We start from the raw sequence: 14,925 nt of genomic DNA on the forward strand, positions 1-14,925 counted from the left end.
GTGGTGATGATGTGTTAGCAATGAATGTGATTTAGGTGATGGCATGAAATTGAGGAAGTCGAGGGTGCCCTGATTATATGCAAGACACATGTCATGTATCTATTGTTTTGGTGTAAACACCCGGTGTGGGTAAGTATTTACGGTTATTGAGGTCCTAATTTTTTGTATGGATTTGTAGGAACTGAAACGTTTGGAATTTTTTTTAACGTGATTCACGGTAAAGATTTATAGATTCTATTAAGGGATGTAGTTAATTAGCTGCTATATTTCTTAATCATGGATTGCTGCTAGGATTTTATAAAATTTTCTTAAATATTGCCTATTTGTGTTTTGGGATTTTTTCATTCCTATATAATATTTGAAACTTTATTACCCTTAATGTCCATGTTTAGTTAATTATCCGACATAAACAAGTTTTGTTTACAAAATATATACAATCCACCTTAAAAGGCTCTCAATCCATTATTTGTGCCTTCAATCAAGGGATGTAGTTACACCCTTTTTCTTTTTTTTTCTCCTCTTCTCTTTCCTTATGTTTCCACTCATATGTTTTCTCACAAATCACTTCTGATTTTTCAATCTCCTCGTCAAAATCAAAAACAATTTTCATTAGTTGGTTCTCTTCCAAAAATTTCAAATTGATGTTTGTAAATAACCTCAGAGCCTTAGTTTCTTTTTTATTTTCTTGATTCAACAAATAACTTCCCATTGTTATCAACAAAGCAAAACAGAGATTGAAATAGATGCCAATCCAACTTCAGAACTCTAGCCTGAAATAGAGCAATTCAATTGGAGCAGACTCTAGAAACTATTAGGCACAATGCCGATCATAATACATCCACTGCATGCGACTTGATAAGACAAAAAGAATACAGAAAGTTAAGCATATAAGATCATAGTGAGCATTCAAACATACACATACATGAAACAAACAAAATTCTCAATCAAAGAAAGAGATGGTTAATCGATTGACATACGCCTGTCCTCCTCCACTTCGCTCCGCCAACTACGTTTACACGAGTTGACAAAGGAACTTCTGGGTTGAAACTAGCTATTTCAATCTTAACAGGCTTCCCATCTAACTGCATATTGTTATACATTTTATGTGCTTGGAATGCATCACTTCTCGTTAACAACTGCACGTTGTCAGTTTGTTAACATATTATGAATTCGTTTATATGCACACAATTTATTCATGGGAATATTTTCGTACACTATCTAATAAAATGCAACTACAATAACATATAACTTAAAGACAAATTTTATACAAAATTTATACAATATGTCTTTTGCATATTTTGTATCTGATTTACACATAGTAAAAATAAATTTCATATAACTAATTATATATTATACAATTTATCTACAATTTTCTCATATTATTTCTACCCAGTTAAATACAACAACAATAACATACAACTTAAATACAAATTTTATACAATATGTCTTTTTTATCTGATTTATACATAGTAAAAACAAATTTCATACAACTAATTATATATTATACAACTTATCTACAATTTTCATACATTATTTCTACTCAGTTATATACAACTACAATATCATACAACTTAAATATAATTTTTATACAATATTGTTTAACTTTATTACAATAGTTAAATGAATAAAAGAAAAATATATAAACAATAGAATACAATTTGTCTATAATTTTACTACAATTTCTGCAGTATAATGTATGTCATGTCTTCTTCTTCTTCTTCGATTTTCAATCTGAAATTCAGCCAAAACCAAGTCTAATCTTCACCAAAACCCCTCAAAATTGAGATATAAACTCCAAACCATATTCCCAATTATTTGCAACAACACCCAATCCAAACAAATAATAATTTTTGAAAACCCAAATTCAAATTCAAAGCTCCAAAGCTTTTTAATGGCTGTCAATGGTGGAATTGCTGCTCTCTTTTTCTTTGCTTTACATTACTGAAATTTGGAATTGAGAGATAGAGAGAGACGTAGAGAGAATTATCAATTCTTTGCAACAACATCCAATTCAAACAAACAGTGTTTTTATGAAAACCCAAATTCGAATTGAAAGCTTTAACGCTTTTTAATGGTTGTCAATGGTGGAATTGCTGCTCTCTTATGCAAGATACGTGAGGGAGGGGGTGGGATGTGGAGAGAGAAACGTGGGGGAGTGGAAGATATGTTAGAGTAATTTTAGGACACTAATTATTATTATTAATTCCCTTAAAATATACATAAATGGTAATATGGTATATAAAATGTAATTATAGTAAAACTTGAGTAGGGATGGTAATATAGTTTCATATAGTATATAGGAATGTAAAAATTCCTTGTGTTTTTGTCAAAATTTTAGCACAACCTGGGGCACGAGCGGGTAGAATATGTATTGGGCCTTTAAAAACAGAATTCTTTATTCCTTTCCTAAGTTGATTTAGTAGTAGAATAGAAATATTATATTTTCTTATCTAGGTAAGTTTCTATTATGAGAAATTTTCATAAAGCACTATCTTTTAGTGGTAATTAGCTATCTATAGATACCATTTATTATATTACGGATTGTATAAGATGTATTTAAGCTACTGTATTCATGAATACAATAGCAAAAATAGGCGTGAATCAGGAAAGTCCAGCTAATCAGTTGTTGTATTCGAGTGTATTCGGCTGTATTCATGGCGTGAAATATGGGATTACAGCTGGACAGATTATTGTATTCAAATGTATTCACGGCGTGAAACAGGGGATTACAATGTTTTTAAATGAAAAGTGAATCAATTAACATAATAGACTCCTAATATAACTCAACAAACTCAATTATAACACACAAAATTTGTATTTCTAGTTATAAAAAAGATTCGCCACCGAAAAATACCTCAAAAACATAGCAATCTTCATAGAAATTATATAATACATCTGAATACATAAATTATATTAATTAAAAAAAATATATGAATACATTCATGGCATATAGCGAGACAGTGAATACAATGAAATACATAGAATACAGCGGGATTGATCACGCCCAACTCTAGTCCTAAAAAGGATAAGCGGTCGCTGCAAATATAATCTGGTCTAAAAGTCCGGAGTCGAATCCCACAGAGAACTAAGGCTTAGTTGTATCTGTTTAATATCACCAAGAAGACAAGATTGAAAATAAATAAATAGCTGAAAACTAACTATGCCTGAATTGTAAACAATTGGAATAAAGGTCTAAGGTAATGATTTCCCTCGTTGTTGATTTCCTTGGTTGTATATTTCTTATAGCTGTGACTTAGTTGTCTCTATCAATCATGAACTCTCCAGCTACCATAAATCTCTCTTAAGCAATTATGATAATTTACTAGACGCACTCTCTCAAGCTACGCTAGCTAGATTGGCATTACAGTTCACTTAGATTGCACCCGAGGTATTGTTATCTCTAATCCAACCTCTAAACCCTCGGTTATGACTCTCGTCTATACTCCGGGAGTGATCTTGTTCAAACAACTACCTAAATATGCACTCTCTCTCAAGTAGATAGAAAATAAATAGGCACAGCTAATTGAGGGCCCTTCAATCAACTACAACAAGAATGTAGTTGAACAAATAGAGATTAACAACCAATCAAAACTATATTAACATCACAATAAATTCATCCCCAACGGGTTCCACCAAAACCTTAGATTAGAAAAGTTAGCTACTCATGAAAATAACAAAAGTCACAAAAGAATTCATATTCAAAGGTAAAAGAACAAAGAAGAAGATTAAAGATTGATGCCCAATGATCCTCCTTGCCTCTTGCCCTTCCTTCTGATGTTTTTCACTTCCAAAAATCATTCTCCTTTCTTGGCCGGCTTCCTTCGTTTAATATAGGGTTTAGGGATTAAAATCCCGTATTTTGCACTTTGGTCCCTGAAATTTACGCGTCCTGCCGCAGTCCTACCGCGGTTAAGTCAGGACCGCGGCCAGAGTGGCCTTCAGAATCAGCAGCAGTGTTCTGCCGCGGTCCTACCGCGGTTATGCCCGTACAGCGGCAGACCAGCTTCAGTTCTGGTTTCGTCCCTTCGCTTGGTGCACTTTGTGGATATTGTATGATTGGCCTCCTTTTCTCTGTAATTGATCCCAAAAGTACTCCACAGACTTCTTTTATTGGTTATAGCCTGCAAAGCATGAAAAGCACTAATCAGAGCATTTTGTTATCACTTTTTACCGTAAAATCTATACAAAAATGTGGTTCTTTAGGGCCTAATTATAGTCTAATTTACCTATTATCAACACCCCGCACTTAAATCTTTGCTCGTCCTCGAGCAAGTTGAACCACACTTATAGGCCTAATCGTTTGATGCATTACCCTATTTATGTCACACCCGCCATTATGAAAGAACAACCTAAGCAGTGCAACAGCCACACCTCAGGTGAAGACTCTAATGCCATGCCACACTCGTGCTTACTCTATGTACTCTAAACAGAGGTAAAGACTTGCTTTTTCTTCCTGAGTTAAATGCCCTCACATCACATTTTTGAGAGAAGTTCCACACACATAAAATCAAACAACAAAGAACTATAGATAGAACGAGTTCAATCACTCTCAGCATAGAACATTCACATGCCACACAGATACACCATAAGCTTGCACTTAGTGTAATACTCTACTAATCGAGTTGTTCAGTCTAAGATCAATAGGGCTTCATTTGGTTGGTATAGTGACTAAACTCCCTAAGCACTTTTAATACAATAGTTCCCCTTATTCCAATTTCCATGTTCATCCCAGTCATTCTTCCATACTTATTTCATAAGCTACCCCCCACTTTTCCTAGGTGCAACTGGCTTTTTCTTGCCATTCAATATTTTAGGACCACCTATTTACAAGGTCCTTCTTCTATTATTCAATTTTTTTTTTAAGAACCATTGCACCATTCAAGTATTTTCCTGATTTTCCTTCTCCCACTCTATTACCACCCCACACTTTGACCTTTATATGATCTTTAACGATTCAAGTGCTTCTAAGAGGTAAAGGTTCAAAAAGTCAAGCTATTCAAACACAGGGATGTAGGTTATTGTAAGGTTATCAAAGAAACAGGCTTCAGGCTCGAAGGGGTTAACTATGGTAATATGTACAAGTGGATTCATAATTATATAGGCTACACAAAGAAATGCCTAAATCATCTCTAAGACCAAACAACTTCTATTCGCTTTGTACACACACAGGGCAAGTTCTAGGTATCGCATGCAAGCACAGAATACATGTATTACCTCACACACACTTGGCATGTAACTCATTCCGAATTAGTTTGTCAACACACTCACGTGAGCGTTCAAGTAAGACAAGGTGTGCAAAATTAAGGCATAAGATTAAGAGTCTACAAGTGAACCTAGACGTCGCACCCCCAAGTTCGTTTTAGTTATTTGCAGGTATGTACACTACGGGATGCATTCTTGCCCTCACCCATCTTAGCCCAAGAGAGTCCTAAGGGCCCTAAAAAAATATTAAAGAAAAATCTACCTAACCCGGTTCAAGAAAAGCCCTTGGAAAAGAACTGTGGTCAAAAGAAAAACCAAGGGGGAATTACTACACTACCTAAAAAGAAAATAAAAAAAATCTTTTTGCCTTTTTTTGTTTTTTTAGATTAGACTACTTTCCTCAAGAATACTGTCTAAGTGGTCCATCATCAGGAAAAGTCCAATCTTTAAAAAAAATTATTTAATTAAACCAACACAGCTAAAGTAGCATGAAAAGTCACCCAGACAATCCTCACCCCACACTTAAAATTGTGCATTGTCCCCAATGCACATCCATACATACAAGAGGGTAAAAGAAACTCCCTGGTAGGCCAAAGGCCGAAGCACTAGCAGTTCATGGGGTACTCAGACTTCTCCCAAGCTTGGTCCTTCGTGTGGGTACCTCACACTTAGTTCCAACCATTTGGTTTGCTGTTGCATCCTTCCAATACCTTTAATTTCCATGCTCCTAGAAAATAAAAAATTGACACTACAAAAATAATACAATTAAAAAAAATTTAAAAAAAAAATAATAAAGTTGGGTTGCCTCCCAACAAGCGTTTGATTTAACGTCGCGGCACGACGCGAATCACTTTTTGCCTCCACCTCGAGCTTATGAATTGAACCCTAAGTTTTGATTCAAGCTTATGATTATGGTCATGGGGCGGTGGAACGAATCTAACTGGCCCAAGGAAATAATGTAGTATTCTGCACTCCTTGGCCTTTGTATGAGGTATGTAATCCTGACTTTCTGGCAAGAAGAATTCCAGAATATATGCACCTTGTTCCTCATTTCTTGACTCTTCGATTGGTTCAGATGACTCTATTTCCATATCATCATCCAAACATAATGTGGAAAAATGCTTGGAGTGTGGACCAATGCGTTCAAACACATGAACTTCAGGATTTTCAACATCCTCATCATCAATGATACTAGAGTCAACAAAATTTGTATCCTCAATGTCCTTGGCTGACTCTAGTCTCACTTCTTCAACATTGACATCCTCAAATTGTAGTTGGCTAGGTTGTTGATGTTCTACTCTGACCTCCCCAATTAACATCTCAAATTCATGCTCTTCTTGGCTACTATCCTCAATATTGGCTTGTTGAGCATTAAAAGCTCCAACCACTTGACTCAATTGAGCCTCCAACTTGCGAATAGTTTCCTCTTGCCTTTCTATGTGCAATTGTTTCTCATTGTTTTGTTCCATAAGGCACTTTAGCATATCCTTGATCTCCTTCAGGTCCGCATTCCCAGGTTCTTTGTTCCTATTAACTTCACAAGAAAAGGTAGAACCATCATAGTAAGGGGTTGGGGGAAAATAAGAAATATAAGCACAACCATGAAGGTGATAATTTTTACCACCACACACATTCCATAAATAAGATTGAGTTGGTGCACATAACTCGCTCTTAGGAACGTTTTGAAAATTTTGCCACGGGTGGTTTCCTTCACAATATGTATAGAGATCAATACTAGAATTATCTACACCTAAATTGCCATAATTCCAAGATGTCATGTTTCTCAAATCAACAGTTATAAAAAAAATACAAAAAAATAAAAGTTCAAACTTGAACCCTAGCAATATATACAGCTACAACTACACCGTTAGTTCCCCGACAACGGCGCCAAAATTTGATCACGCCCAACTCTAGTCCTAAAAAGGATAAGCGGTCGCTGCAAATATAATCCGGTCTAAAAGTCCGGAGTCGAATCCCACAGAGAACTAAGGCTTAGTTGTATCTGTTTAATATCACCAAGAAGACAAGATTGAAAATAAATAAATAGCTGAAAACTAACTATGCTTGAATTGCAAACAATTGGAATAAAGGTCTAAGGTAATGGTTTCCCCCGTTATTGATTTTCTTGGTTGTATATTTCTTATAGTTGTGACTTAGTTGTCTCTATCAATCATGAACTCTCCAGCTACTATAAATCTCTCTCAAGCAATTATGATAATTTACTAGACGCACTCTCTCAAGCTACGCTAGCTAGATTCGCATTACAGTTCACTTAGATTGCACCCGGGGTATTGTTATCTCTAATCCAACCTCTAAACCCTCGATTATGACTCTACTCTATACTCCGGGAGTGATGTTGTTCAAACAACTACCTAAATATGCACTTTCTCTCAAGTAGATACATAATAAATAGGCACAGCTAATTGAGGGCCCTTCAATCAACTACAACAAGAATGTAGTTGAACAAATAGAGATTAACAACCAATCAAAACTATATTAACATCACAATAAATTCATCCCCAACGGGTTCCACCAAAACCTTAGGTTAGAAAAGTTAGCTACTCATGAAAATAACAAAAGTCACAAAAGAATTCATATTCAAAGGTAAAAGAACAAAGAAGAAGATTAAAGATTGATGCCCAATGATCCTCCTTGCCTCTTGCCCTTCCTTCTGATGTTTTTCACTTCCAAAAATCATTCTCCTTTTCTTGGCTGTCTTCCTTCGTTTAATATAGGGTTTAGGGCTTAAAATCCCGTGTTTTGCACTTTGGTCCCTGAAATTTACGCGTCCTGCCGCGGTCCTACCACGGTTACGCCAGGACCGCGGCTAGAGTGGCCTTCAGAATCTGCAGCAGTGTTCTGCCGCGGTCCTACCGCGGTTACCCCCGGACAGCGGCAGACCAGCTTCAGTTCTGGTTTTGTCCCTTCGCTTGGTGCACTTTGTGGATATTGTATGATTGGCCTCCTTTTCTCCGTAATTGATCCCAAAAGCACTCCACAGACTTCTTTTATTGGTTATAGCCTGCAAAGCATGAAAAGCACTAATCAGAGCATTTTGTTATCACTTTTTACCGTAAAAGCTATACAAAAATGTGGTTCTTTAGGGCCTAATTATAGTCTAATTTACCTATTATCAGGGATACATTGAAATAATGAAAAAAAGACAGTGAATACAATAAAATACATGGAATACAGCGAGATACATTGAATTACAATGAATACAATTAAATACATGAAAATATAGCGTGTTACGTTGAAAATATATTGAAATATATTAACAGAAAATCAAGTTGCTCAGCCCCAAACTCCGTCGTCTTTGTTCAAGAACGAACCCTAATTTCCGGCGAATCCGCCGTCGAGCAAAAACCCTTTTGTTGTGCGCGCCGATCGAAAAAACAATATATTCCTCAAAACAAATCCCACAATTCACATTATCAGAATCCAAACACTTAGTTTCTTCTTTCTCCAATATTAACATATCTATAGCTTTCAAACAACAACAAAAAAGAAGGGAGAAGAAAGAAAATAAGAAAAAGAGAAGAAGAGGGAAGTTGAAATAGTGTCTGAAGTTTGCTCAAATTGGGTATACATTAAAAAATTTAAGAGAAAGCAATGTCCGATGGAATTGGAGAAATTGGGGTCGGAGAGAACGTAGGTGATGTGGGTGAGAGGAATTTTGAGATTGAGCATCGTGTTTTCAGGGAATGGGGAAGAGAATGACATGTATCAAAGTAGAGATAGAAAGAAAATAGTGTAACTAAATAGCGTATTTAGTGGCTTAGGGGTAGGAGTTAACCAAAATTAAATATTTTGCTATAACATTAAAAGGTATCTATAAAATATAATTTTTTTAAACGGTATTTATTTAAAATAAATAAGGTGTTAACCTTTGCTATAGGAGGTAAAAATTCCTTCTATCTACTTTCCATATTATTTTCCTTCTAGATTGCTTTGTTTTTATTATTTTCCTTTCCTTATTTTTAGTTATTGATTGGAATAGGGATATGAGTTACAAATACTTGACGGACTCGTTCTTAAGGTGAATGGTGAATGGATAATAACGGCACGGCGCTGCACTTTTAAATAAAGCTGGAGGCAACGGTCCTATGTACAACTCGGAGCAAAGGCTAGCTAGCTTGCTCAATGGGAGATACTCACAGATCCATCACCGTTCGGCTGAAAAGAGAAGACTGTAAGCGCACAAAACATGACTCTGCTTTCTCCGATTGGAAGGTTCGATCAAAACTTCTCCACTTTTTGTTCCGATAATTGCACGTTCGCTAGCTTTCAGACTTAAATTCAGATCTAGAGCTGTCTCTAGTTGTTTGGATTGGAGTAGTGCTGCAGTTTTTGCTGATTAGGTAATTTAGTAGAGCTGTAGTTAAGAATTTGATGTTAAGAATGACAACCATTTGGCCAGATAAGTCAAATTCATCACAGAATTTGCTGTTAAAAATACAACCAATCGGGCAGATAAGTCATCACAGAAGATAAATGAAGAAATTTGCGTCAAAAATATATTTAAAAAAAGAATCTATATTGTCGGAGAATATGTGATAAAGCTCAAATCTTTTCTCCAATATGAGAAGAAAACGAATTGTAGGAAGGTATATTAGCAACTTAACTCTAGTTCTTCTGATTGGCTCATTCTTATTCATTGCGAGTATTATTGCCAGATTCTAATTGGGCCTAATGATTGGACGGATTATTTATTGAGGAAGGAAGGAGCAGAGAAATATAGGACTCAGAACCTGCCAAACTGCACTTCGTGCTCTGGAGTTTATGAGCTGGGAATAGCTGTGACACGACACCAAGCTGGGCGAGAGGCTAGCAGACTTGACCCTGATTATATTGTTCCTGTATATGTTGGAAAATCTGACAATGTTAGGACTAGGCTACAGCGGTATGGCCGTGAAGGCGCTCATTTAGAGAATGGCTGCTCCAATAGTGCACTGCACGACCAAGTAAATGTATCTGCTTCAAAGAGAGCAGGATTGTTTACAGAAGCATTCTCAAGAGGCTTCTCTATCGTTTATAGGTGGGCACCTGTAAGTACATATTTCTCCTATCTACAACTTTAAGCTACTTGCAAATGTTGTTAATTTGTAATTTCCTCCTCAAGATATAGAAATGCATCAGGGTGTTGCTCCGCTCATTCATTCAAATAGCAAGTAATGCTAGTTTCCTTTTTTTTTTTGGTGGGGAGGGGGGAGGGGAGGTTTAAATGTGAAGCTAGATATTTTAATTTTGCGCTTCCTTTTTCTTTGCAAAATTTCAATTAGAAGTTACTTGTTGTCCAGTCAATTTGACATTCAGATTAAAGCTCTCCTAGTTTTACTCTGTTATCTTTTGGGGAATTATTATTATTATGAGGTTATCTTACTAAGCTCTAGAGTCTAGATAACAACAGTACTAGTAGACCATGTTGAGTTTTCTGTTTCAGCATTTCATTTTTGTTCCATTCTTTGAAGAATCATTGTGAGCTGTCTGCCAGGCATTTGTTTGCATAGTTAAGCATGTTAAAGGTTGAAAGTAATTACACGCTCTATTGACTTGTACCAGAAAATACTTCAGTTACTGATGGATTTTGGTAACGTTTCCTAATATTTAACAGATGAATGACAACAAAGACGCTGAGAAAACTGAAGCCCAGCTGCTCGATAGATTTGACTATGCTTGGAATAAAGGCAGTAATGGCGTACGTTGCCACAATGATGTCCTCCGCAAACTTGATGGCGTTTCAAGAGCAACTCGTCTTCCTGCTTTTGTCAGGAAGCTTCAATTGTCCCTTGAGAAACAAAAAGGTGTCAGAATCCAAGCTTGCAAGCCCCTTCTGTTGGAGAACGGAGATGATTTTCATGATACCTTCAAAAGCACTTATTTCCTTCCCGAAATCGTCAAATTTGGTCGATCACAGCCAAGAATAGTTTCACTAAGTTCCTGTGTAAATAATGATCCAAATAATATTTGTGGTGTGGCTTTGGGTCATGGATCTGTTTGTATAAGGCCTCCAATAACGGGAAATAAAAGATGTGCTGAGCACAAAGGAATGAAGGTAAATGGTGTAGAACATAAGGGTATGAGGGTTAAAAAGCCCATTTCTGAGCAATTAGGAAAAATACCAAGTGTATTTGCAGGTCCAGCTACCAAAATTAGCAGTGAGAAAATGCATTGGAATATAGACATTCCATCAGTCAACCATTCTCCAGCTTGTGGAGCAACATCGCTTAATGGTTCCTTTTGCAGAAGGAAACTTTCGGAAGGTAATAAAAGATGTTGGCAGCACAAAGGAGCAGAAATACCAAGTGTATTTGCAGGTCCATCAGTCAACCATTCTCCAGCTTGTGGAGCAACATTGCTTAATGGTTCCTTTTGCAGAAGGAAACCTTCGGAAGGTAATAAAAGATGTTGGCAGCACAAAGGCAGGAAGAGCTGAAGTAGGACCTCCACGACCTGCATATTGTAGTTTCATCTGAGAGAATTATTAATCAAGTTGTGGTGAACCCTTACGCTGTGGTTCCTATAGTGAAAGGTCACCGCACTCAAAGGTGCATCCTAGTTGTTAATGAAGTTGGGTTGAGGATTATGAGCAGGGGCGGCCTAAGGGCAAGGCAATGAAGCTAAGCAACATTGCTTAATGGTTCCTTTTGCAGAAGGAAACTTTCGGAAGGTAATAAAAGATGTTGGCAGCACAAAGGAGCAGAAATACCAAGTGTATTTGCAGGTCCATCAGTCAACCATTCTCCAGCTTGTGGAGCAACATTGCTTAATGGTTCCTTTTGCAGAAGGAAACCTTCGGAAGGTAATAAAAGATGTTGGCAGCACAAAGGCAGGAAGAGCTGAAGTAGGACCTCCACGACCTGCATATTGTAGTTTCATCTGAGAGAATTATTAATCAAGTTGTGGTGAACCCTTACGCTGTGGTTCCTATAGTGAAAGGTCACCCCACTCAAAGGTGCATCCTAGTTGTTAATGAAGTTGCGTTGAGGATTATGAGCAGGGGCGGCCTAAGGGCAAGGCAATGAAGCTATTGCCTTATGCCCCAAATATTAAGGGCCTCAATTTTAAGTACTATGTGTCACATATATTTTATGTAATTATTATTAATAAAATATGTAAAAAGTTTTAATTAAAGTTATACGGTTGAGTGACAGATAACGATAAATTTCTCTCATTTAATTAAATAAATGATGCATTTACCTTCATTATCAAATTTAGTTTTTTCTCTCTATGTACACTCATATTTTCTTTTAATGTTTGTAGTGATTTTACTTTCTAATTTTAACTCAGTTTCTCCGATTGACTATTTCTTATCACCATATTTTATTTGTCCATCTATTAGAAAACAATTTTTTTTTTCACCTTCTTAAGAGAAGTCCGCAAATGCAATTGGGCGCAAGGTTCCAAAGTCGACCAATTTCTTTCACTATGTCATATTTTTATTTATGACAAAGTTTCAAACCGTGACGTGCACCTAATACGCATATCACACGTTGTACACTTATCGCTAGACCAAAGTTCTAGGAGTTTGCTTTGTATCTCATTATTATATAAATTGTACAAAAGAAATTTAAGGGTCTTTTAATATATTTTGGCTTTAGGCCACAAAATTTGTTGAGCCATCCCTGATTATGAGAGGCTAGGTTTCAAATCTCAGTAGAGGAAACAATATCTAGGTGATGGGCACAATTACCCTGGAAATATACTGATGGGAGAATGCAGGTACTGGGTGGATTAGTTGAGGTGTTCCGAAGCTGTCCCTTATACAATAGTCATTAAAAAGAAAATGGAAAAGGGCCATATATGTCCCTCTACTAATTAAAATAGGTCATATGTGTCCCCATTATACTATTCAATTGAAAAAGTCCCTACCGTTTGTGCGCAGAAATTTTTAAAAGGTCCCTCCGCCGTCTACTCCTAAATTTAAAATAAAAATATCCACGTGTTAGTCTTTTATTAGATAAACTAAACCCACCCCTTAGTTTTTAACTGACCCACCGACCAGCTCAGTTTATCCGAGCCACCCGATCTTTTAATTAAAAAAGAGCCCAAACACATCTCTCATTCCCTTGATAGGTTACAAGTATTTGGTCATATGTACTTAGCTTTATGTTTTGATGATCTAACAAACTTACTATCCAAAACCAGATAAGGAACCTGTTACACATTTACAAGACCTTAGGATCACAAGGTTCCAGGTTGAGATTCAGCATGGGCTATGATTCAACTCTTCAGAGTGGAAGGAACATCTGAGGGAACAGGTCCCTACCAGTTCCCGAGGAGACTGTGCGAAGTCAACTCTCCAGCTGGAAAGTTGCTGCCTGCACACGCTATAGTGCTGGAACAGTGCTGCGGTCAACTTTCCAGGGAAGACTTTTTACCTACCTTGCTTACATCATTGTAAGTGATGTCACACATGTATATACAATCAAGGAAGGTAAAACATATTTACTTGAACACTTAGAGATTTCATTCAAGCTCACTCACGTGACCATTCAGCAAGCAAGTTTCAAGTGCTTCAAGAACAAAGAACAAAGCAACTACGGACCAATTCCCACATCGAGTCATTGTATGTCCTTAGTTGAGTTGCAACTTTGTAATAGTTTTTCAATTGTAATTCCTATCTAGCTTGTTTAGAACCATTCTATAGGAACCCCTTTGTAAACCTTAAACCAGTGTGTTTGAGTCTTGGCTAGAGTTAGTCATGTTGTAAAGTCTTTGTAATAGAGTTATTACAAAGTGGCTTGTAATAGAGTATTACAAGTTAGTGAGGGATTAGGAGGTTAATTAATTCCTAGGTTGCATAGGTTGTAATCTAAAAATTGCTCAGTAGTGAAGTTGAAATCCTACAAGGGTAGGTCGTGGTTTTTAATCCTGTTGAGCTGGGAATTTTCCATGTAAAATTCCTCTTGCCATTTAATAACTGCTGTGTATGTGTACTGTTGAACCTGATAGAGAACCTAGTTCTCTATAGGATTTGGTGGACCCTTATATTCTATCAATTGGTATCAGACCAGGTTCTTTCTATCAGGTTAACAACTAGAAAGGTTCCTCATGGCTGCTCCTCCAAACTTCGAAGAAGGTAGTCTACTTACAGACCACCTAGGTTCAATGGATAATATTATGAATGGTGGAAAACTAGAATGCATGACTTCATCATGGCTGAAGATTCTAAGCTAGGGATGTCATATGTGATAGACCCTTTGTCCCTACCAAAAACCTTGGAGACCCACCTGTAGCCATTCCCAAGACAAGGAAAGAATTCAATGATGCGGATAGAAAGGCCATAGAGAAGAACTTTCGTGCAAAGAAAATTCTGGTGTGTGGTATTGGTCCTGATGAATACAACAGGATATCAGCATGTCAGTCAGCCAAAGAAATCTGGGAAGCTCTTCAGACAGCTCACGAAGGAACAACACAGGTCAAGCAATCCAAAATCGACAAGCTCACAATTGAATACGAGCTCTTCAGGATGCAAGATGATGAATCTGTCCAAGAAATGCATACCCGGTTCACCTCCATCATTAATGAGCTTCACTCCCTTGGTGAAACTATTCCAAGAAACAAGCTTGGTTAGAAAAATCCTCAGTGTGCTGCCCTGTTCTTGGGAAAGCAAAGTGAACGCCATTACAGAGGCGAAGGACTTGCAGGAGCTAACTATTGATGAGCTTGCTGGCAATCTAAAAACATATGAAATGAAGAAGAAGAATGATAGTGAAAGAA

The 14,925-nt window shown here is 36.8% G+C and overlaps 1 protein-coding gene across 2 annotated transcripts; it reads left to right on the plus strand.

Moving 5' to 3' along the window:
• On the plus strand, window positions 9,217-12,415 carry LOC109227061 (protein EFFECTOR OF TRANSCRIPTION 2-like). Of its 2 annotated transcripts, none has more exons than XM_019392061.1 (4): window positions 9,217-9,435; window positions 9,879-10,250; window positions 10,817-11,435; window positions 11,843-12,415. In XM_019392061.1, the coding sequence occupies exons 1-4, from the start codon at window positions 9,346-9,348 to the stop codon at window positions 12,043-12,045; spliced, it is 1,284 nt and encodes a 427-aa protein (XP_019247606.1). In that variant the 5' UTR covers window positions 9,217-9,345; the 3' UTR covers window positions 12,046-12,415. The 2 variants fall into 2 exon arrangements, with proteins under 2 accessions (XP_019247606.1, XP_019247604.1); XM_019392059.1 differs by having other exon boundaries at window positions 10,817-11,424; window positions 11,832-12,415.

This window comes from Nicotiana attenuata, chromosome 6 (genome assembly GCF_001879085.1).
Source record: "Nicotiana attenuata strain UT chromosome 6, NIATTr2, whole genome shotgun sequence".
NCBI classification, from domain to species: domain Eukaryota; kingdom Viridiplantae; phylum Streptophyta; class Magnoliopsida; order Solanales; family Solanaceae; genus Nicotiana; species Nicotiana attenuata.